The sequence below is a fragment of the Mustela erminea genome, chromosome 7, assembly GCF_009829155.1.
Source record: "Mustela erminea isolate mMusErm1 chromosome 7, mMusErm1.Pri, whole genome shotgun sequence".
Taxonomy (NCBI): domain Eukaryota; kingdom Metazoa; phylum Chordata; class Mammalia; order Carnivora; family Mustelidae; genus Mustela; species Mustela erminea.
The window spans coordinates 134765465-134790399 of NC_045620.1; the positions used below are offsets into that span (position 1 = coordinate 134765465).

General features: G+C 45.7%; 1 protein-coding gene across 5 annotated transcripts in view; it reads right to left on the reverse strand.

The window, feature by feature from the left end:
* Positions 1 to 24935, reverse strand: part of GRHL1 (grainyhead like transcription factor 1) — a 52892-nt gene that overhangs the window by 7879 nt on the left and 20078 nt on the right. For 4 of the 5 annotated variants that reach the window (XM_032353345.1, XM_032353342.1, XM_032353344.1 and 1 more), the window contains exons 9-12: positions 10834 to 10992; positions 3495 to 3582; positions 2143 to 2282; positions 463 to 500 (exon numbers count right to left, since the gene is read on the reverse strand). In XM_032353345.1, coding sequence (XP_032209236.1) covers positions 463 to 500; positions 2143 to 2282; positions 3495 to 3582; positions 10834 to 10992 — 425 coding nt within the window. The remainder of the gene's footprint in view (positions 1 to 462; positions 501 to 2142; positions 2283 to 3494; positions 3583 to 10833; positions 10993 to 24935) is intronic. The other variant, XM_032353343.1, reaches the window with a different exon arrangement.

Sequence of the window (24935 nt, forward strand, 5' to 3'; positions counted from 1 at the left end):
ACAGAGACCCAAACTAGAGGACATTCTACAAAGCAACTGGCTCGTAATCTTCAAAAGTATTAGGTCGGGGCTATAGCTCAGTGGTAGAGCATTTGACTGCAAAAGTATTAGGTCAGGAAAGTCAAGGAGATGAGACTGTTCAAGACTGAAGGAGAATCAAGACACAACTACACACACAGTCTGAGTCTGCGCAGGAGCCTCCTCTGCTATAAAGGACATTATGGGAACACCTGAATGGAACGTCTTGTTACTATCCTGGCTCCACTATGTGGGAGACTGTCCCCATCTGCAGGAAATATACACAAGGTGTTTGGGAATGACAGGTCATGGAGTCTGCAGCTGACTCTCCAACGGCTCAGGAAAAAATGAGGTCTTTGCATTGTACTTGCAATTTTTCTGTAAGTTTGAGATTGTTTAAAAATAAAAAGAATTTGTTAAAACAAAACAAAACATAAAACTTACCCCTCACCCTCCAGTTCTTCTGGGGCAATGGGAAGGACCTAAGACCAAAAAAAAAAAAAATTGTTTTCTAGTATATGCTCAAAATATTTCACACCATAAGTAACTTATTTCTAAAATGAAAATAATTTTGAATTTAGTCTAGTCCAAAATCCCTTAGGCTTATTTGTCAATAACCAGATCCTTCTGGGCATGAACTCCTCTAAAGCAGGGAATGGCCAACTAGGGCCCATGAGCCAAGTGGGGCCCGATGCCTGTTCACAGAAATTTACTGGTGCACAGACATGCTCACTCTCGGGCATCTGGCACTGTAGCGGCAGAGCTGAAGAGTCACAGCAGACACCATGTGGCTCCAGAAGCCTACAGTATTTGCTCTCGGAGCCTTTACAGGAAAAGTTTGTCAACCCCTGCTCGCCCCAAAGCTTCTCATTAGAAACTGGATACATGGTTGGGGCATCTGGGTGGCTCTTGACATCGGCTCAGATCATGATCTCTGAGGTATGTCTGAGCACATGGAAAGTTCGAGAGGCAGTGGAGAATGGCCTTCAGAGAAAAGGCTCCCTATGCAACCTGGGTCTGAAAGGGGCGCACCAAAGAGGAGACCGGACCCTCAACATGGTCGAGCGCTGAGTAGCAGGGGTGCCAGTGTGGGCGGTCAGGGATGGAGCCTACGCAGGGCTCCACGCTCAGCGACGAGCCTGCTTGAGATTCGTGCTCCCTCTGCCCTCCCCCCACGACGCACTCAGTCTTTCAAATAAATAAACCTTAAAGAAAAAAAAAGAGAGAGAGAGAAAGATACATTGGCAATACCCTCCCAATCCCCAAAACTTAAAAACTCACCGATCCATATACATCCGTGCACGAGGTGCATGGGAGACCACCTTCTTCATACTGTTTTGAGCTCCGCAGAGAAAGCAGGCCCCACGCGGGCCAGGCTATTCTCTCTACTAAGCTTCTGCTCAAAGCAGGTGTGGCCAGTTGTGAACTTTTATATTAATTGCCAAGATACGGCTGTGTATGTGCCAACTATGATTCAGTAACTGATACAATGAGGAGAGCCTTCAGATGCTCTTTTTTTAAAAAAAAATATTTTATTTATTTATTTATCTATCAGAGAGAGAGAGAGAGAGACAGGGAGAGAGAGAGAGAGAGTGTGTGTGAGAGCATGCACACAAGCAGGGAGAGAGGCAGGCAGAGGCAAAGAGAGAAGCAGGTTCCTTGTCAAGCAAGGAGCCTGATGTGGGACTTGATCCCAGGACCGTGGGATCATGACCTGAGCCAAAGGCAGTGGCTAATCCAACTGAGCCACTCAGGCGGATGTTCTTTTTGCCATGAGGGTTACCTACGCTAAGTCTTCCTGTGGCTGTTCCCTCCTTCCCAGAACCATATAAGTTAAATGCACAAGATCATAGATCCGGACTCCAAACTGTTACTATTCTAACAATTTAAAAATAAACTATGACATAAACACACACAGACAAACAGAGTGAAGTTCACAGGTTTGGTACTTCATTCCTGTCAACAAGGCTTACATCCACCTTATTGTAAGGACAGTGTATCACCCAACAGAATATTCCAGAAGGCTGGCCCATAACACTGGTCAAAACTCTCTACACTGGCTTCTGTTTACCAGGAATGCCAAAGACCTTCTCTCGCGGCCGCCCCAGGATCCTGGTTACCTACGTGAGTGCCCCGCTGGAGGCTGGCAAAGTGCACATCGGGAATGAAGAGGACAGGCTGGGTGTCCAGATCAACGAAGGGCTTGAACACCGTGATATCCATCCGCTTGTGCGAGGGAAGCAGTGGCACTTTAACATCGGAAACTGGGGGGGGGGAAAAAAGACGACCCCCTAGTCAACCACTTCGGTACCCATAATGGACGCAGGCTAGAGCATTCCCCTCCGATGTAAGGCCCTTAAACAGCAGCACTCTAGAAGGAAGAGCTCACACTGCCTGAGCCAAGAGGAGAATCACAGCCCTCGTGAAGAAATACATTGGTTACATTTATACTAAAATCAACTGAACATCTTAGCAAAATGAGAAGAGAAAAGGCTACTTTTACACATACCGGGGAAATCTGGAACAGAGGCAAAGCATGTTTACTTTTTGTCTGAAAGGCTAAGACTTACAACCATACAAACATAATTCAGAAGTCATTTCACCCGAGCCGCCTGACTCAGTGGTTCACATTCTGACAGCACCGCACTGTTCATCTCGAGAACATAACTTTGTAGCTCCAACTTCCCCTCGGAGAGGCTCAGCGTGAGGGTCACGGACTAGGTTTTTTATTTATTAAGTTACAGACTCCCTCCTCCCCTGCCATCTGCCCTGCAGCCCTCAGAGGTGAGCTTTCCCTCGGGTGAGCTGGGAGCCTGCCCTTCCACGCTGGCCCGGGAGCCTACGGCGCGGTGCCGCAGAGCACACGTCTGCCGAGGGAGGCCCCGAGCAGGAAACGCTCCTGCCCCAGACCAGCATCCTCCCCCCCTCCCCCACCCCGGAGCAGACAGATACTGGATTTTGTGAATATGAATATTTGTCACATTAAAAAAAAAAAAATCAATCAAATAAATAAATAAGGAAAGAAAGCAAGCTTTCCTGGTGAAATGTCCAAACAGGAGCCCTACAGATTCTGAAACGTTAGAAAACCACGCATTTACATTTAGAAATGAGACCTCCTGAATTCTCAAGAGCATTATTATGATTCTTACAAGTCTAGACAAGCCCCAGTGTTATCACCAGCCATCCAGACAGAAGGTGTGTTATTTTTCAGGGCCAGAATCAGTAACCAGAACTAAAACTAAGGGCCAAAATATGTGAACTCCGGAAAGACTCAAGGACCCTTTCTGTCCTTCCCCCTAGAAAAGGACTTAGCTCAGCCATTCATCTGATCGCGTAACCGGGAAAGAAGTCATGCTACCACCGCGCGGCAGTGAGTGGCCACTACTGTGTCTTGTGCTTGATACAGTAAATACAGCTTCAGTCCCTATTCTGAATGGAAAAGATGTGAAGCAGGTGGTGGAAACATTTCTACTTACAGGCATCCGACCGGGAGCTGGGGTCAGTACACTTGCCTTTTCTTTTGCTCTGTTTCCGTTCTTCATCCCTGATTTTCCGTTCAGCTCCCTATAGGCCAAGAGAAGACAAGGCATGATTCTGTTTAATTGATCCTCTTTAAAATATTTAATTCTGGGGCGCCTGGGTGGCTCAGTGGGTTAAAGCCTCTGCCTTCGGCTCAGGTCATGATCCCAGGGTCCTGGGATCCAGCCCCGCATCGGGCTCTCTGCTCGGCAGGGAGTCTGCTTCCCCCCTCCTCTCTCTCTGCCTGCCTCTCTGCCTACTTGTGATCTCTGTCTGTCAAATAAATAAATAAAATCTTTTAAAAAAATAAAATATTTAATTCTTTTCTGACGAATGGGAAAAAAATATCTCCTTTCTGGAGATAAACTCCATTAATTATTATATTTATGGAGCTTATCATAGTAGTTTTTTCTAAAAAGCCTATTTTTTTCCCCCATTTTTTTTAAAAGGAGGAGGAAAAGGAGCAGAGGGAGTGGGGAAGAGAGAGAATCTGAAGCAGGCTCCATGCCCAGGGTGCAGCCAGACACGGGGCTCAATCTCACAACCCTGAGATCATGACCTGAGCCCAAATCAGGAGTCCAGTGCTCAGCTGAAGAAGCCACCCAGGTGCCCCTAGAAGGCCTGTTCTTAAAACTGTTTAACTATGTGAAATCATGGGGAAATACCATTTACTTAAAAAACAAATACAGCACAATTCCCCCTCAACAATGGATGCAGCCAGGCTAAATGAAAAGCTGAAGATATCTGCTCATGCACGCGGCCTTCAAAAACCCAAGTGACTACTGCCGTTGTCTGATAGACAAGCTGGCCCTGCTCTGACTGTGCTTTCCCAGGTGGGTAATGTTATCATTGGAAGTGGGATTCTCTCCAAGAACTTGGCATCAAGTAAGTGACAGATAGGACCAACTATAACTCCCTAAAGCGAAGATTTAAATAGAAATCTGTATAATCACATGAAAGAGAAAAAGTGTTCTCCCAATCCGTCAGAGAGGACAGATACACAATACCATCAACTGCATAGAGAATGGCAGTGTCGTAGTATTTATAAAACATGATCTAAAGTTAAACATGTACAATAAAAACCTAACTATTAATTAATCACTTTGCTTCACCTGTTAGCATTTATTTCTGGGTGGTACAGCTTTCTTCACAAAGTCACCCAGTGAAATCTCCACAAGAAGCTTATTTTTCTGTAAATAAACTCCCTGGTAGCAAAGACGGGCAATGAAAATCCTCCCACAGACCCTGTCACTACTATATAATGAAACCACATTTAACCAAACAGAATACAAACCACCTTCTGCCCCTTTCAGAAGGTATGAAGACACTCACACGCTGGTAAACACACCATGAAAATCACTATACAATGCTGACCCAGACCCCACCTCCCTGACACAGAAAAACAGGTCAACATCCCTGACCTCCTGCCTGTTACCATACAGCTGGTCTGTGTCTCTCTCAGTTCTTTCCAAGAGTCTAACAATAGCTTCACTCTGATGATAAATTACACTCTCCAAAAAGTAGTTTTAAAAAATAAGACATGGGGGCGCCTGGGTGGCTCAGTTGGTTAAGCAGCTGCCCTCAGCTCAGGTCATGATCCCAGCGTCCTGGGATCGAGTCTCACATCGGGCTCCTTGCTTGGCAGGGAGCCTGCTTCTCCCTCTGCCTCCGCCTGCCGCTCTGTCTGCCTGTGCTCGCTCTCGCTCCTCTCTCTCTGACAAATAAATAAATAAAATCTTTTTAAAAAATAAATAAATAAAATAAAAAATAAGACAAGTCACGGGGCGCCTGGGTGGCTCAGTGGGTTAGAGCCTCTGCCTTTGGCTCAGGTCATGATCTCAGGGTCCTGGGATCGAGCCCGCATTGGGCTTTCTGCTCAGCAGGCAGCCTGCTTCCTCCTCTCTCTCTGCCTGTCTCTCTGCCTACTTGTGATCTGCCCCCTCCCCCGTCAAATAAATAAATAAAATCTTAAAAAAAAAAAAAAAAGACATTTCTCTCCGTATTTATTGGCTCCATCTATAAAGAATAAGGGGTTTGTGCTTCCACTCAAGATGGGACTATCACACTGGGCGCCTGGGTGGCTCAGTGGGTTAAGCCGCTGCCTTCGGCTCAGGTCATGATCTCAGGGTCCTGGGATCGAGTCCCGCATCGGGCTCTCTGCTCAGCAGGGAGCCTGCTTCCTCCTCTCTCTCTCTGCCTCTCTGCCTACTTGTGATCTCTCTCTGTCAAATAAATAAATAAAATCTTTAAAAAAAAAAAAAGAAAAAGAAAAAAAAAAAAAAGATGGGACTATCACAGACAGACCTACCCCCACCCTGAAACAACCTAAACAAAAAAAATAAAGATGCAGGAAACAAGGATTGTTAAGGCCAGGGCCACCAAGCAACAAAGAACAGGGATCTGTGAGAGAAAAGAAACAAACAAGATGAGCCCTCCAGGGGCTGACCGCCTTCCCAGTCCCCAGGCTGTGGCACAGGCAGGGACGTCCAGAGGTCTGCTCCATCTGTGTTTCCTGGGTCAAGAGAGACAGTTGAAAATCCAGAGAGAGATCAAGGAAGCAGGACAAAGTAGCAATGGGGAGTTACATGAGAAAGAACCCCAGAGGTCTCCGGAGGGTTCCCTTAGGTAGTTAGTCCGGCACTCAGAGAGAAGCAGGTGTAAGGAAGGTACCCAAGGTTGGGGGAAAAGCCCTCAGAAAAAACTAGAGAACAGTGTCTGAAACTCACACAGGGAAAACAGTGCCTCTTCCCACAAGTGAGACCGGAGAAGCTGAAAATCCACAGGGTGGTTGGTAGAACAGTCAGGAAAACCTGAGCTCAGCTGCAGAGAATAAGCAGCTGATACTGAGCCACTCCAGACTCCCCTATCAAAACTGGAAAAGCAAGACCTGAAAGGATCAAAATGTTTCCAAGTAACTCCACCAGCTCTCAGGACAGAGCTCCTGAGGATTCCGAAGATGAAAAAGCCATCCGGTGTCAAACAGTGTAAAACTCACACGGCTAGTAGCCGGTGAGACACTAGGCAGGTAGAGCAGCAGGAGTACGTAACTCAGGAGGAGGCTGTCAAACCACTGATGCCAGCCCAGAAACCACACAGAATTCAGGCAAGGACAGCAGCGTGGCTGTTGTAACTACATTCCACATGTTCAAAAACTTAGCGAAAAACACACATATTGAGACCAGAAAGATGTAAAACAGATCCAAATTGATCTCCCAGAGACAAAAACATCTGAGATGGAAAATACACTGCATGGGATTAATGGCAGTGTAGACAGGGCAAAGGAAATACTGAAGAACTTCAGACATTAACAACAGAAATTATCCAAACTGAAACACGGAGAGAAAAAGCAATCCCAGAGACTGAACAGCACCGGGGAGCTGTAGGACCGCAAGCTTGTGTGTGTACGTGTGCAACCAGCATTCTCAGAGGAGGATGAAAGAATGTGTTTCAAGAAACAAAGCCTGAAAAATGTTCCAGTAGGATGAAAACTATAAACCCACAGATCCAAGCAGCTCAACAAACTCTAAGTACAAGAAATGTAACAAGAAATATCAAATTGCTCAAAATCAGTAAAAAGAGAAAATCTAAAGAGAGTCAGAGAAAAATAGATACATTAGGTACAGAAGAACAAAGATAATGATGATGGCAGATATTTCATTAGACATGGAAGTTTGGGGCGCCTGGCTGGCTCAGCCAACTCTTGATTTCGGCTCAGGTCATGACCTCAGGGTCATGAGATCGAGCCCCACAGCAGGCGCCCCGCTCAGAGGGGAATCTGCTTGAGATTCTCTCTCACCCTCTCTCTGCCCCTTCTCCCACTCACGCACTCTTTCTATAAACAAAAAAATAAATGTAAGGCTGACAACAGCAGAGTCATGTCTTTAAAGCATTGAAGGAAAAAGCGTCAGCCAGAATTTTATACCCAGCAAAAAGATTTTTCAAAATCAGAGGTGAAATCCTTTTCAGACATACAAAAGCTAAAAGAATTCGTCAGCATTAGACTCTGCAAGAAATGTTCAAGTCCTGTGACATTACAGAGAGCCATTTAAACTCATGCTACTTCACTCTCTGTCTCCACAACTGAAGAGGCTGATCTTGGGCCATCACAGCAGGCGGTGACTGAAAACGTTAATCTATCTGTTCCCCATTACAGCCACAGTGAGTATTACTCTGCTGAAGAAAACAATCTATGGGAAATAAAGGCCAATGACATGTTTCTAAGGATGAACCCCAAATACACACACACACACACACACACACACACACAAGCTCGTAGAAAGAGAAGCTGCCAAATCTCCACTGCTTAGAGATCCAATTCCTATTCTCGTTTTCTCTGAAAACATGTTAAATTGCTGCTGCTTCTGCCATAGGAGAAAGTTCCATTTACCAAACCTGTTGAGTAGTTTGTAATAACGTACTAAAAAAAAATCTTCTTAGGAGAGAAAAACCATGTAAATGCCTCTGAAGGATACCAAGAGATGTCTTATTTCTGGTTTCCTACTGTGGATGTGGATCAGATTGGTAAGATGTCAGAGTTTTAAGAGCCAGCAGAGAAAAGCAGATGGACAGGCAGCAAACAATAGGCGAGGCCTAGCTCAGGAGGGAGAGCATCAAGGAGGGAGGCGGGACAGTGCGCAGAGAGGAGGCAGCACCAGACAGCCCAGAAGAGCAGAAGCAATCCCAGCTGTAAGGGACGAGAGAAGCTACAACAAGATGCACGAGAATCAGGAGCGGGGGTGAGGTCATGGGGGTTTCATGTGGCTGAAAGAGTCAAGGACTTTGACAGTTAATTACACACAGCGATACATAGTATTTTCTTCCCATACTGGGTTAGATATCAACCCCTAACAGCTCTGAGATTAAAACCTCAGGATGGAAACAGTGTGTAAGTTCACCCCCGATGCCCCCAGGCACCTCTCGACCGGAGAGCGCTCACACCACCGCTGTGCGCCGTCAGGGTGCCACGGGGAAAGCTGACCAACAGTTTTCATCCCTGAGCAGATCTCTGCTTCCACAAAAGGGCAGAATAGGTCAGCACTATTTTCAGGGGCCTTACAAAGAAAGCCCAGCCTATGAAGGCTGAGGGTGTGTGGGCACCTACACAGGCTACACAAAGCACGGCCGGGGCAGACGCCTAGTTCCTAACCACGACTTTGCGTGACCTACTCTCACCGCGGCACAGAGCTCACACACGCGTAAGGAGAAGACAGTGACTGGCCTGCACAGTGGACACGCCACGCCAGACTGTGGCTAACCTGCTGCTCTCACACGTGATTGAGACGAACAGGTGAGGAGGCAAACAGCACCCGCGGAAGATGAAACCGTGCGTCGTCTCAGACCTCACTCAGTCCTACAACTCCAAAGAGAAGGCTTTCTGCTTCAGAGTGTACATTAGTGCACACTCACACAATAAAAAGTGGTTTCTAGAGTCTGTACAACCACTGATTAATAAAATAACTTTAGACAATCATGAAACTTTCCCTGTGTTTCATCTTCTAAATCAGCTACCAATACGGAAGCTTCCCTCAAAAAATCTTAATACTAAAAAGAATTTCATTTAAGATTGTGACTTATTACTCTTCCTTCTCTGCAAAACTGCTTGTACAGCTTTTGTCTTGATGCCGAAAACTCCAGTTCATGCTAACGCGTGTGGACATCATTCGACACAGCCGAGATTCTGAGTGGGTCCATGCACCAGGATCAGCGCACACACGGTTACGGCCCCAGGAGAGATACATCAGAAACACAGTAAGTACTGGGCTAACAATTAGAGTGATCTGATATCTACTGAATCAAATAATAAAAAATTGGGGCTTATAGTTTTTATGACTTTGGATACCTCTCTAGGTTTTCTTCTGGCTAATAAGAGGAATGTGGGGCGAAGGAGAGAACTCCGGCTCAGGATCCAAGACGCCTGCTGTACGCCTCATGTGACTTGGCATTCGTAAAAACGCAGAGGATGTGGGAAGTAACAGCCGCTGGGAGATGTCCGTACCCACATCTCAAAACCTGGGACAATGTGCACTAACACAGCAAAGGAGACCTAATGTTGCTAATCAGCTGGCATTCTGATAGGACAAGTGTCCGAGACCATGTGTGTGAGCCCAGGATAATGGAAGTGTCCCTAGAAGCCGAAGAGCCAGACGAGGACACGTGGCACTGGCAGCACGGTCCAAGGGATGTGATGTGAGGCTCCTGGCTTTGAAGGTGGAAGAGGCCATAAGCCAAAGAATGTGAGTGCCTCGAGGAGGCAGAAAAGTAGACAAACAGATTCTCCCCGAGAGACGCCAGAAAGAGATGCGGTTCTAACGGCTGGGTTTTAGCCCAGCGAGACCTCAGACTTCTGACCTATAGAACCATGAAGTAATAAAATGGTGTTGTTTGAGCCACTTAGTTTATGGTAATTTGTTAATAGCAACAAAAGAAAAATAACACAGCCTAGCACATAACCAGGCACGTGGTACTCAATACATGTTACTAAATTTGGGTGTTTGAGAAAGTTCTCTGAACTCCGGCTGTTCCAACGAGGCCACATACTGTGTTCTGGTCCCCAGTGTAAAAATCAGGACAGCAGACCTCTGATAGCAAATACACTTCCAGTTTTCTAGTACCTTCTAAAAATCTCAGTAACAGAGAGGGTTATTGCTGCTGCTGTTGTCGAACAGGACAAAAAAAAAAGAGACTGGCAAAAAATATGGTCCAACATTTCCTGAGTGGGGAAGGTCAAAGTCGCCTTCAATCTTGGGTCAGTGGAGCAATCGCTTCTCCAGGGACGCTGCTGAGTTCCTGAGGAGAACACAGTCTCCGGCCTTCAAGACACAGGGGGCTACCCGCTCTCTCCGGAGTTCACCCAGCTGGGCCCCTGGCGCTGCACCTGGCCAAAGTGACCGTTTTCTCCCCAGATTAAAGAAATTATGTTGAACTCATTAAGCTTATGCTTTCTGCTCTTGCCTACCTGCCGCCCTAGAGAAGACTCTGAGTCTCACCTTCTGCTTAGTGAGCCGGCTGACGACTCGTCAAAGGGCCGGAGGGAGGGAAGCTGGTTAAAGCGCAGCCCTTCACGGCCATCCGCACGGAGCCCTCGGACACAAGGCCCTAGAGCTCCAACACTGCAGCCTACAAGTCCCAGGGAGCGGAGGGGACGCCGAGGACTGAGCACAGTACGCGCTCTCATATTATTATTAATACATTTATACCAAACTGAAATAGTGCAAAGACCCTGGTATTCTCTGTGAGGAAGAGTATGGCTCTCACACGCTTTACTCTCTCTGTCCCTCCCCAATCTGACAGTCTTACCTTGTCACAGAAGACTTTGATCTGGCAGTATGCCCGATGCACAGGCTTGTTGCTACGGTTGTTGTAACTATAGGTGTCAATTTGAATATTCAGAGGCAACCCCTTCACACCTTTCTGAGAAGAGAAATCTGTGCTTAAGCAGTTCACAGAGATGAAAACCTGCAAAGGGAAAAGAAGGTATGATAAGCAATAGGCACCAACAGTCAACCTTAGTACAGCTCGTAAAAATATCAACATTACCGAAATTCCTCAAATATGTTCTAAATGAAAACACTCAGCTTCTCACTTAAAAGAAACTTTTTTTTTTTTTAATATAGGGGTTATTTTAATACTTCTGGACATAGGAATGGCAGACTTTATTTGAAGGGAAAAAAATAGACAGCAGCTTTGAACCACTGTCCATCTTCCCTTCCGAAATCTTTACTTAGCATCAGACGGTGGAAGAATCTGCTTGTCTTCCTTGATGTCATTTTTACCAATGCTACCAACAGCACAGAGATCTAAAGATGTTTTCCAGCTTAGTACAAACTCTGGGACTCTGCCTGCATTTCTGTCCACGCTACCTCTTAGGATAACAACAGTACCTGATGCATGTCCCAATGTTCCGGAATTTATGAATCGGTAAGTCACATTATTAAAGTGTCACTGGAGGTTGTTACGAGAAACTCAAGTGAATCTTAGGTACAGCAAAAAGCATGTTTCATTTCCCCCTTTTTTGTGGTTATGGATTTTAACCTCTCCACACAAAGTCACAATGCACGATCCCTTTCAACCATTTAGTTTCAGAATTTATTTCTGATGCGTGAGCACCACATAGTGGATAGTATTGGAATTACAGTTTTAATTATCTGTGCCTTCCAGAGACCCAAGACCCTTACGCTCCATTCCTTCCAGTCCAGGGGACAACAGCACATTATTAGTTCCAACAACCGAGGGCAGATCTACTACAAGTAGTGTGCGGTGCCACCGGCTGAACCAAGACCCAGACAGGGAGAAGTTTAAGCCAGAAAATCTGGGATGGGGGAGCCTCTAAGAATGTAAAGAGAAGGAAGCGCACAGGGTAAGGAGAAAGAAAACTGTAACCATAATGACAAAGAACGTTCTCTTCAGAAGGTTTGCAAATCCTGAAAGGCAGGGGTTTTATTCTTGCTCTCGTCTATCCACGATCTCCAAGAAGGAAAAGACCAAAATACCCTCCAATGACGGAGAACGTGTCCGCATTAACATCCTGTCCCTCCATTAGCTCTCCCCTCCGGCCGGTCTGCTCGTGGCCCCTAGAACACACCTTAGTGCTCACCCCCGCGCCTCACGTCTTTGTCCTTGTCCTTCCTCCTCCTCCTGCGTCCCTCCTGTCCCAGTCTAATCACCTCCAGCGCTCCTCTCTGCCCTCCACATCTGCAGAGCACCAGCTCCAGCGCCATCTCCACAGAGGTCCCCCTTCACCCTGACGTGTGTTGCGGAGGCCACAGCAGTGGGCCCCGGAGGTTTCCAGACCTGTACAGGGCACCTGCTTTAAAGACAGAATCTCACTGCACAACCTTGAGAGACCGTGTTAATCCTTTACAGGGGAGGCCCAGAGATTTTTTTTTTTTAAACTGTCCCCAAGGTAGAAAAAAGCAAAGGGCTAGAGGCGCCTGGGTGGCTCAATCGTTAAGCATCTGCCTTCGGCTCAGGTCATGACCACAGATTGAGTCTCGCATCAGGCTCCCTGCTCGCGGAAGCCTGCTTCTCCCACTCCCCGTGCTTCTGATCCCTCTCTCGCTGTCTTTCTTTGTCAAATAAATAAGTAAAATCTTTAAAAGCAAGCAAGCAAGCAAGCAAAGGGCTAGAATTCTATCCAGAACTCCCCTCACCCCTTTATACCGACACTGCAACCTGTGTTTCCCAAATCGACTTTTTGCCCTGATCACTGCGCGGGAATGGTTTGCCGCCTGACGTGCCTTGTGCTTTCTTTCCACGGCTAGACCACACATACTTCAAGGCCAGGCTCATATTCTCCATGTGACAGCTTTCTCAACACTTACTTTTAGCCCCCTGCCGGGTCTCAGGTTGCCTTTTCTAGCCCACTGTTTGTCTTTCAAGCTAACCCATTTTCAGCAAATAAGCAAAACACTTTTGTTTTAAAAAATACCTGAATCTAGATATATAGGGAAAAGTGGTATGTATGAATTTCAAATCCATTACAGAAACTTTGTGCTTTGACTTTATATCTTTTCCTACACTACTGACCCTGGAACAATGTGGGGGTTGGGGTACCAACTGCCGGCCCCCCACCAAGAGTCAAAAAGCCACGTATAACTTTCAACTCTCCCAGAACTTAACTACTAACAGCCTACTGTTGACCAGAAGCCTTCCCAGTAACACAATTGACATGTATTTTGCATGTTACACACATTAGATACTATATTCTTACACTATTTTTTTTCTTAACTTTTTTGGTTATCTCTGGGCTATGCGGTTCATCTGTGAGTTTTTTCAAATTGTCGCAAATCTCAAAAAAAAATTCCAATATATTTATTGGAAAAAAGTGACATATAAGGGGACCTCTGCAGTTCAAGCCCCCATTGTTCACTAGTCAACGGAAGGCTGTTAGAAACACTTCATATACAATTTACAAATCTGAGTTAAGGAGATGGGTTATGAAACAGACAAAAGACGGAACAGATGAAAGACAGAAAGACAAACAGAAAGACAGTTAAGTAGTCCACGCAAACAACTGAGCACATCAAGTAACCAAATCACCATATTTTCCAGTTTATAACCAAGTGGAAAATCTCAATTCTTCTCTATCATTCTAGGCTCCATGGCTCAATTTAGGACTCAAAACCAGCAGCCTGGGAAAGTTACACTTAACCCTCCACGATTCCAGGAAGTCTCTGACCCAAAGTGGTATTCCATTTACAAGAGGATTTCACGGTAATCCAACCTAAAGCCCAACCTCCCCTTGCTTCCCAGCGTCAAGTTTCTATTCAAAGCAGAAATAAGCAGTAAGCAACCCCCAGGATAAGTATAAGTATAAATGTGGAGTCTTCAGAGAGATGTTCCCCTGTTACTCAGAATGACTTGCAATCACTTTCTTACACACATTCTTGTCCTATTTTTTAAATCGATTCTTTCCAAACCTGGCATTATTTCTACATGCAACAAAGAACGCGTACAGCATCCCTAACCCAATATTAAAAGAGCACCACCTTGTCTAGATAAACACATACACCCACCAGGAAACAGTGAGCAAGAGGTAAGCGCACGAGGCCTGGGTCGCGGGGTACCGCGGGGTACCGCGGGGTACGAGGCGGAGAGCGGCCGCAGACCTCCCGGGAAGGAAGCGAGGGCGGCGCCCACGAAGCCTCTCGGAGCGGGACAGTCATGCGTAAGCGCCGCTGCCAGTGAAGGGGACACACCTGCTACCTTTAAGCCCCAACCACAGATTACCAAGAGCGCAAGATGCCTTAGGTGTCAACAGGAAAGCCTTTGCTCTGGCCTGCGAATGGAAATGTGGGGGCTCCAGCTCCCTCGGCCCTGAGTGCTGGGAGCGCGGCCGGGGTCCTCGCCTGTCCGTCGCAGGTGTGAGTCCGATGATGTCTAGATCACTTCTACCTCCCGAGTCCTAGGATTATATTTATACTGAATGATTATGAATCCTCTGTATTTACTAGTGACAATAATTTTGTGTCATACATTTATCAAATTTTTTTAACAAATCATATTATTTTAAAAGAACCATGTAAGGGTCCCATTTCAAGTAATTACAAGAACTACTCATCTGGAATTAAGGCCCTTGTAAAGCAGAGCCTCACACGCCATGGCACTGCCAGGGTGCTCGGGGGCTTCACAGCCTGACTTGGTCAGAATCACCCGGAGGCAGTAAAGCCCCATCTAGAGGTTCTGCTCTCACTGGCCTGGGGGCGGGGGGGTGGGGGGAGGTTCCAGACACAAGGCCATTTAAAGCAACTTGGCTATTGCTTTAAAAAATTTTACCAAAACAGTTAATACTGCTCCCCAGGCAATCCAGTGACCAGTGAGGATAAAAGCCACTTTATCAGGTGATAAAGTTTCTCTACACTTAACACTTTGATCCACCAAAGGTCTCCTTTGGCTCCCAGAGTTCGAGATGATTAAAACAAGCCCCAACATACGGTTTCCTTTCTTTAAGAAGTTCAGAGATTCTATGTGTATGTATAGGTTCCCCATCAAGTTTGCTCACTAGAAAAAATGTTAAGCCCCATCGAAAATCACATTCATTAAATTGTGTAAGCCCCATGGCACAGTCATATCCATCCAAGCAGCGGAAAGGTAAAGGTCAGAGCACCTGCGGAGCCTCACCACGCAGTAAGGTCATGCACACCCTCAAGAACTCACAGTTCATAAGAAGAGTGACCAGAAAAAAAGCCTATTAAAAATCTATCAAACGATGCTTGTTTCTTCCTCCCATGCGGTTTTCGCAGGGGTTGACGTGGCTGGTGAACCGTGTGTTCAGGTGACCCTCGGTGTCCCTGAGGGGCAGAGCCCTGGAGACAGACGGAACACTCGGTCAGCCCTGCTTCTCATGCCTGGTGCACAGCACACGCTTAACACATGTGTTATTCGCCAAAGAAGGAAAATGCAGAGGGAGCAGGGCGTGAATACGGCTGAGAGGAAGCACGCCCTACACGCGTGTGACAGCTGTCAAGTATTTCTCTCAACCAGGAGACAGCGGACTTATTCTGTAACAGGATCCAATGGTGTTTGAGCCTTCGTGGATGACGTGCAACAGCTAAACGCCGCAGTAACAGAGCCGAAGCAGCCACGGACAATACACAGGCCAGTGGATGTAGTGGTATTTCCGTGAAACTTGACTTACACTGACAGGCGCTGGCCGGCCAAGGTTTGCAGAGAGCTGTGGTTTGCTGAGCCCTGATCTGAACAACCCCTTCTCTAAGTGCTCGAACAATAAACTTACCCTTCCATCGTCACAGTGTAGTGTCGTTAAGAGCAAGGAAGTATTACTTCCCTTTTTGTAATTCAACATTTCCACTTTCCACATAAGTGACTTCCCAAGGAGCACCTCTCGCTAACGTGTCATTTACGTGGGGAACCATATGCTCTATCAACACGACCCACACTCATAGAGGGGACTGGAGTAGATCTTAAGGGAGAAGCTGTTTCCAGGAATCCTATTTAGGAAGGTGACCATCTCTCATTAGCAGCACCGCAAACGGGCGAGAGGACAAGAGCAGAAGCACGAGGCAGAGTTCTCCTCAAGGTCCTGGGCCCGAGAAGAGGGGCACCGTCTGTTCCTCGCAGCGTTAACTCTTGGGGTCGGTTCTACCTCATGGACAACCGCCCCCAGGGGCGGAACTACAGACCACGTCACCTAAATCTAGGTAAAACAAAAGTTCGGGCCACAGTCACTGTGCAGACAAAAATACTTTCTTTAACACAGTCACAGAAAAACGGCACTATCCCCTCCAAGGGTGGGAAAGAGGTAAAAAGTCAGATGACGATGACACATTCCACTCCTTCATAAAATACACACAGGGATAACCTTTTCTCCATTTTCATGCTTCCTTGCCACCGATTTTGAGGAAAAGTTTACTTTTATTCAAATAAATGAAACATAAATCTTACTCAAGATGAGCATCTAATGTTCCCAACCAAAATCACTAGAAGAGAAAAAAAAACAAACCACAAAAATAAACTGCTAAACAGGTCGAAGATGCTCTACAAGATTCCTTCTCAAACGTCCAGCCCAGTTTTCTAACAACTCATAGTTCCTCATTCTTGGCTGAGAATTCACACACCTAAAACTTCTCAAAAGATTTGATTTTGTTTTCAGACCTCAGCTGAAAATGTGAAGAAAACAACAAAATAAAGATTCATATTATCAAAGGATTAACTTGTATGGATTTTTTTTTTTAATTCTAAATGCCATTTACAAGCGCAGAACCAACAAGAAATCAGATCTTGAACTAATTTGTGATGATGTTTCCAGGAAGCATTCCAGCAGCCACACACCATTGTTCGCACAGCTGGCGGCTGTCTCTACGGTGGTCACTCCTCAAAGGAGAAAAAGGGAGGGGGAGAAAGACACCAGGAAACACGAGGCTCAAAACACAGGCTGGCCTCAGAAGTTCATTTTCCCAGCCGTGAAGTGAAAGCAACCAAGAACGAATTTTACAGACCCCTCCACACCACCCCCCAACTCACCCACTCTTTTTAGGCTCTAGCAACACAGCAAACCAAGGCACGATCCTGGTAAACCACGCTGACCGTCCAGTCTAAAGACAGTGGTCAGATGTGTAAGCTTTAACAAGTGAACTTCATTTGTGGGTAGAAATTATAGAAATAATTTCTACTCACCTAATTCACAGCAAGTGTTAACAAAGTACCTGAAATTTATCAGTCAAAAGTTACAAAAAACTTTAAGAAGTTGAGTCAGAAGCTAAGTAATGAAATTGGCAGACTTAAGTACACTATACTAGGATGTTTTTCATGAACAAAAAGACTGTTCCTGGGACGCTTGGGTGGCTCAGTGGGTTAAGCCTCTGCCTTCGGCTCGGGTCATGATCTCAGGGTCCTGGGATCGAGTCCTGCATTGGGCTCTCTGCTCAGCAGGGAGCCTGCTTCCTCCTTTTTCTCTTTCTCTGCCTGCCTCTCTGCCTTCTTGTGATCTGTCAGTCAAATAAATAAATACAATCGTAAAAAAAAAAGATTGTTCCTGGGCGCCTGGGTGGCTCAGTCGGCTAAGCACCTGCCTTTGGCTCAGGTCATGATCCTGGGGTCCCAGGATCGAGCCCTGTCTTGGCTCCTTGCTCAGTGGCGAGTCTGCTTCTCCCTCTGCCCCTCACCCTGCTCATGCTCTCTCTCTCTCAATTAAAGAAAATCTTTTAAAAAGGGCTATTGCTTTAAAAAATTTTACCACAACAGTTAATACTTGTTTATATTATTATTCATGTACAAGAACCTGACATCCAAATAATAGAGCCTTAATTTTTTTTTCCCCACTGAGAGATCTAGGTAGAATTTTGAATATTTTTTAACATTGCTGCTATAATGAAGAAAACAGTTTTCTTTTACTTCCATAATTTAATTTATTTAATGAGTAGAATAAAAAATTTCAAAATATCAACCTGCAGATTTGCTAAGAAAGCAGATATAAGCAGGAACCAAATCCCAGGATCAGTATAACAGCTCAGTTTTAACAGCTCCGACAAAATTTTCTTAAGAGATCCAATTTTTATACGAAACCAGTAACGAAGTGTCAGGCTCATCAGAGTCCATGAGAGGTCCCAGGAACTCATCCACACGACACCACCCCGATGGCCGGGAAGATGAAAAGGCCAGGGAAACCACGGACACCTTCAGTGGTTCTCTTCCCTCGGAAGGAAGGAATCCAAACGATCCGGGACGTCCGAACCCAGCTCCGAACTCCCGTCCCAGTCTCACACATCCTGTACAGAAATGTTCCCACTTCGGTGATCTTTATCAGTACCAGTCGATGGAGCTGCAGGGGAGCGTGTTCCCGAAGGCCCCCAATAGAATTTCAGCCCCACTTTACTACTGAGCAGGTTGGACCAAGCTGCCCACCTCCCCTCCCCTGCGACCAGACTCTGAGCTTCAGTGTGGGGTAAAGAGCCGCATTCCCTATCCCCTCATCGCCTCGTACACGAAAAGGAATCAACTCGGGCCCTGAACGCGCCACCTGACCCCAACACTTCTGTCACTCCGTCACACAGTAATTCTAAGTGCTCGACGCCTAAGATGGCAGAGATGGTTCCCCATTTTTAAAGTGTTTTCAAGGGATTGGCACATTTTTTGCATTTCTTCCAATGCCTACTACAAAATGGTCCTGAATTACATGCCAGTAATGATGGAAAAATCATGCGAATGCAAAAAGGCTACACAGTATCTCCAAATCTTGACTTTCAAATCCTTACAAAACTTTAAATACGTACAAGGGTGCCCCCCCCAAATAAAAACACTTGATAAAAAAAAAAAGAGCTAATATCAATTCACACAAATTAACCTTTCTTTCTCCCAACCTCTAGCAAAGGACCCTTTGAACAATAAAATGGCTACAAATCAGGTAATGAAATGAAAGAGAGATTGCTTCACTGACATTAGGCAATCACCAAATACAGTATCGCTACAAATCTTAATCCTTTTTTTTTTTTTTTTTTAAGATTTTATTTATTTATTTATTTGGCAGACAGAGACACGGTGAGAGAGGGAACACCAGCAGGTGGGGTGGGGAGGGAGAAGCAGGCTTCCCGCTGAGCACGGACCCTGATGTGGGACTCAGTTCCGGGACCTCGGGATCATGACTTGAGCTGAAGGCAAATGCTTAAAGATGAGCCACCCAGCTGCCCCCAAATCTTAATCCTTTATTCTTACTACAGTTTTTTAGAGCTCCCCGTCTATGTAATAGTGACTCAGTTCCTCAGCGTTCAAGATGCTCTATGTGACCCCAATCTACCTTTCCAGCCATGCTTCTTATTCCCTAGTTCAGTATTTCTCAAATGTGAATAATATATGTATCCTTTTTATTTATTTATTTTTTAAAGATGTATTTCAGAGAGTGAGTGAGAGAGTGGAGGAGGAGCAGGAGAGGGAGAAGCAGACTCCCCGCTGAGCAAGGCGCCTGATGCAGGACCTGATCCCAGGACCCCAGGATCATGGCCTGAGCCGAAGGCAGATGCTTAACTGACTAAGCTACCTAGGCGCCCCTACGTATCCTTTTTAAAAGACAAAAAATGGGGATGCCTGGGTGGCTCAGTCAGTTAAGTGTCCAACTCTTGATTCTGGCCTCTCTGCTCAGTGCAGAGCCTGCTTGAGATTTTCTCTCTCCCTCTGCCCTCCCCCTCATGTATATTCTCTCTAAAGAAATGAGTAAAATCTGTAAATAAACAAAAATGAGAGAGAAACGTTCCTTAACCCCTAAAAATATAACCTAGATCCTAGTTTGGAAAATATTACTCTATTCAAACAGCTGTAAAATGTTTGATCACCGGGCACCCCAAGAACTCCTTTGGCCTTTATCTGGACCAAACCTGATACCCAAGCACAAACACTTGCACTGAGACGTCCTGGCAGCAATGGACTTCACTTCAAAACACTTGTGATTTTAACAAGTCTTACCACCAAATTGAAAACACAATATTAAAAATCTCACAGAAATTCCAACCTCAATATACTTGGCCCACAAGACCCTAATGTTCTGAGACAAACTCATTTATAGGGTAGAGTCCAAGGTCCTTACTAGGGCACGCCAGGGCCCAACACCCCCCACACCCTCACCGCTGCTCACTTCCAACCTCTAATCAAGGTCCAGGAGTCTCCGTTCTACAGGCCAACTTGCCAAGGCTATTGGCCCATTCCGGGGTCTGAACGTTTGGCTATCTTTTTGTCAACAGTTTCATCTCGAGGAACCTTTCCCCAGTCCTCCCATTCTAAGGGAAGCTCTATTCCTATGTGTTAACTTCTATCAACGTCTTACTGCAGTGGAAATCTCTTCCACTAAATTCTGAGTTTTCTGAGAACTGGGCCATGTCTTACTCATCTTTACATTCCCAAAGCACCCTGGCAGTGCCTGGGCAAGAAGAACCATGTGTTCACTAAATGAATGACCCCCAATTCCTAAACCCCAGTCAACTAAAACTACACACCACCAGGATGTTTGAGCTATACTTACTGCATTCTTACAGCGCGCCTGACTCTGGCCCTCGAAACAACCTATGAAATCGGTACTATTCTGACCCCATTTCACTGATGAGGAAACTGAGGCTTAGAGGTCATATAACCTGTTGCCCAAGTTCACAGGTTATTTATGTTCACAACTTTCCTCCACGTAGACTTGTACACCTAGATCATCTTGGTAGAGAGCAGAATGCCAAGAAACCTTTTACACATACTGGACATGAAATAAATATCTGTCGAATGGGTAATTAAATCAACTCTACGGACACACACACATCCCTTCAATTAATTTGAAAAAGATTATGGCATTTCGAGGCTCACTAACATACATACCTGTATCTATATAGATAATTACATATATATGTACACAGAGAGAGAGAGAGAGAGAGAGAGAGTAGGTAAGTTCTAGAGCAGAGATAAAACCACACAATGAGCCATGAGGTGATTGTACACTTTTTACACTTGAAGCTCTTCTCCACAATGACCATCTACTACAGAAACTGCAGGTTATCTACCAATTTTGCATTTGATAAATAAACAAGCTGGCCCTTCCCTTGTGGCTTCACGCCACACTAACAGGCATGGTAGCGTCCCAACTGTTGCTTTCGTCACTACACAATGTCTGGTCCTCGGTATGTCAAAGCAGCTCCATAAACTAAACTAGTCCAGTTGCCTCTTTTCCACTTAAATTCACAACATATAATCTGTGAGGGAGCTAAAAATAAGGAAAGAGAACAAGGATCCAATCAAACAGACTCTGCAGAAGTATTCTGTAGGTCCAGGCTTTCAAAGAACCCCAGCAGGCGCATCCTCTTCCGTAAAGCCTTCTGTGGATCCCCTTGGCTGAAAGCACTCGTCTCCCCGGACTTCGAAGTTTTTCTAACCTCACTGATGACCTGTGCATCACAGAAAGAGTATCATCGCTTCTGAGGACAGGCATTATGCTTGAGTCACTTCTTTTGGCCCTCACAGTGCTTGCACAGAGAAGTACAATGAAGAATCCGCTGAAGGAGTGAGTGTACAGTTAAGAAGGTCAACCCTTCGCAACATGAGTTCTTAGGCCAGTTCTCCCACATATTAGCAACAGATTAATTACGTTGCATAGAATTTCCTGGAAGGATGTTAGAATTAATTTAAATCGGTCAGTAATGACTGAAATGAAACAATCCTTCAAGGAAGAATGGTATTTTGCTTTTGCAAACCAGAGTATGCGCAGCAGACTTTTGGAAAAGTGTTGCGTTTGGAGCCGAGAGCATACCTGGCTATCTACGTCACTATTATATACCTGCCATGTGTTGCTACGGCGCACAGATAGTTTCAACTGTCTGGTCAACATAAGCAAGAAAAGAGAAAAGATCTGTCAGACAGAAGAAAAGAAAAAAGCAAAGTAGGCTGATTTATCCATGGAAGATGCTTCAAAAAACTGATAGCTGAGAAATGTGTTTATATTCCAAAAACGGACTTCCATATTTGTTGTATACCCAACAAACATGACCTTCAGCATGAGCAGCAGACCGTCCAGACTCCGGCCACTCCACACATTTGAAGTCTGGAGAGACTGTTCAGTTGTGCCTGAGGCCCTGGCTCTGAAGACATAAAAACCGTAGAAGGCACACAGGAAGTAGAAGGCAAAGGCGAAGCCAGGACCCGCATCCTTGGCTCCAGACTAGGCATTCCAGAAACCACACCGCCACGGGGAAGCACAGAGAGCTGGAGAGGACCTCATGGAAAAATTGTCCCAGGAAAAAGTGATTCCCAAATGGCTGTGAGCAGAGGTTGTTTTCTGATCATGAGGCATGAAATGAAAGGTGCCTATCCTTCGAATCAAAGTTCCTATTTGATTTCACATAAGTCACGAGATTTAGCTGATGATGTGGTGCCCTTCAAGACACCGCAGCTCTCCTGGATACACTCCCAGGCCTCTGGGAATCTTTATCATTTTCACCCAACCTAGTATTAAAATTCAGCTTAGTCAGATACAGATATAAAGTTTATAATTTTTATTCCTAGAATGTAAATGACCTACTAATTGAAAGCAGACACTTTGGAACAAATTCTAATTGAACTCTCTTTCATATCAGTCAGAAAGATCACTCAAAAACATCTCAAAGAAGCTCTTCTTAGTTAGAAACCTCCTGACATATGAAATTGCAACAGGAAGTCAAAAACAAAGTTTATTCTCACCCTAAATCCAAAGCACTAATTAACGGGAATAAAATCACCCTTTCTTCAACACGTTGATGTGAAGTGATAAACGCCAACTGGGGCCAGAGCAAGTGGGAACCAGCACCAACCAAGAAATCAAGACCCAGTTCTTGGCTGCAGTCTAAGTCGACAGGAACATTTATTGAGTATTACACAGAAGACACCTAATCCTAATCAACATTCCTCCTCCCCAACCAAAACCAAGCAAACAAAACCAAACAAACCCTGATTATCTTAGTTCTGTCTCATCCCCGTAGCTCCTACTTACTCTGTGTGTGCTGGCCTCGTTAACCAAGCCCAAGAAGGCATCAAAGACTGAGTCACAAACCCAGAACAAGTATCCAGTTCTGCTACTGACTCATTGGACAGTCCTAGAAAAGCCATACTTCCCCCACTACTCTGATGGTGTGAGGTAATTCCAAACACCCTCCTACAGAATGATCACAGCCTGAACTAGAAGCTTCCAAATGCGCCACTGGGGTTTGTGCTATTTCTCAGGCCATCGAACGGCCATCAGGAGCTAAGAACAAGAGTTGGAGGGCTGAGAGTACGGAGGAGAAGGATCTGGGAAGAGCAGGGCACTAACCTAGTATCTTCTCACCTCTATGCAGGGTATCTCCCTGAAGAAAAAACAAGGCTCTCCTAAGTCCTCCCCACTTCTGTGGCCTCAGTTCTGCCTTCCCACGCCGCCCACACGGCAGTTCCGGTTTCTGCACAGACTTTAGACGGCCAGGGCAAAAGTCACAGACACAGAAAGAGAAAAGGAGAAGAAAAAGAGAGAGACAGAGACAGAGAAGGCGTTGAGAAGAGAGACACACAGAGACATGCTGGAGGTACCCACGTACTGACTTCCCTGTGGCCTCGCCTTTAAGCAGGACCTGGTGAACTTAAGGACAGTTGGCAGATACAGTGATTTGGCACCTGCTGTCCCAGATAAGTAGGATGTCCGTTGTGAAATATGCGAACTGGATGCAGGTGTGACACAAGGCAAACACAGACCACATTTCAGCATCTCTAGGTTCAGAATGGGACATGGGCCATGAGGGCAGATTTGGCAGGCAAGCAGACTTCCAGTCAAAATTCCTAATTATAAGATATTTTCCATTTTGAAAAAAGCTAAAGAAAAAAGTCCCCAAATGAGTAATTAATGTAGAGAGTTCACTTATATTTACTAAAGGATTTGGAGTCTTGCACGAAGATCTGCCCTGTGAAAGGAACCTGACCCCAAGGCCGCTGCTGCTCAGGTAAATCCAGCCGCTACTACTCGCTCAGGCCAGACAGCTCTCCGATTCGGCTTACACGGAGCAAAACCAGTGGAAAGGACAGATTTATAAAACCACTTTAGATGGAATTTCCAGGAAGGACCTGGAGAAGGAGGGTTGAGGTGACAAGCTGTCAAAGAAGAAAGTTCCGGAGAGGAGCTCAGTGTTTCTTGACAGTGGCAGGGTGGTGGAAGGGGCAAAATTTGACCAAAAAGAAAAACAAATTCAAGTGACAGCACAAATGGCGGCTAAGTACACGGGATGCTTCAAACCCGTTTCACAAGATACAGGTTTCACCACCAAACCAAAGCTTTCTTCAGCTGCCAAAGTGTCTCCCTTGTCCAATGAGGAGCGTGAGGCGCCAGGCTCCTGCCCTCAGGCGTGTGCTGCAGTGAGTGTGCCCTCTTGTTCCCCGGCGCTCTGAATGTCCACCAGGAGTCAGTGCATGTTATCCTCTGTCTGGACGAACTCTCGCTTAGATGCCAGAGGATACTACATGAAACACTTCCAAGCCAGAGTCCAGCGAAAAGAATGGTAACAAATTCCAAAGACAGACCTTTCTCCAGTCTGCCCCAGATCGATTTCTTCAAAGCCAACGTTCCAATTGCTAAGAATTTACTCCGTGTTGGTCAACTGGAGGCATTCTTTCCCCAACCTCCCCTCAAGAACAACTTCTTGTCATTTCCCAAACTGGTCAAACTCAAATTCTGCAGACTGTTCATTATCTATAAAGGAATGGGACTGTGTTTCTGTCATGAAAAAAGTTTATTTTTTACTCTGATAAATATGTACTTTCAAACCGCATGGAAGGAAACACCAGGAGTCAAGTGCGTGCCAATCTGGAAGGCTGTACAGAGGGCCTCCTGCTCCCCTTGTGCTGGCCCCCCACCCAGCCGAGAACTCAGGGATAATCCCATTCGATGGCGTCAGCCTTGCATTTGCTGAGACCTTAGAAGTCTC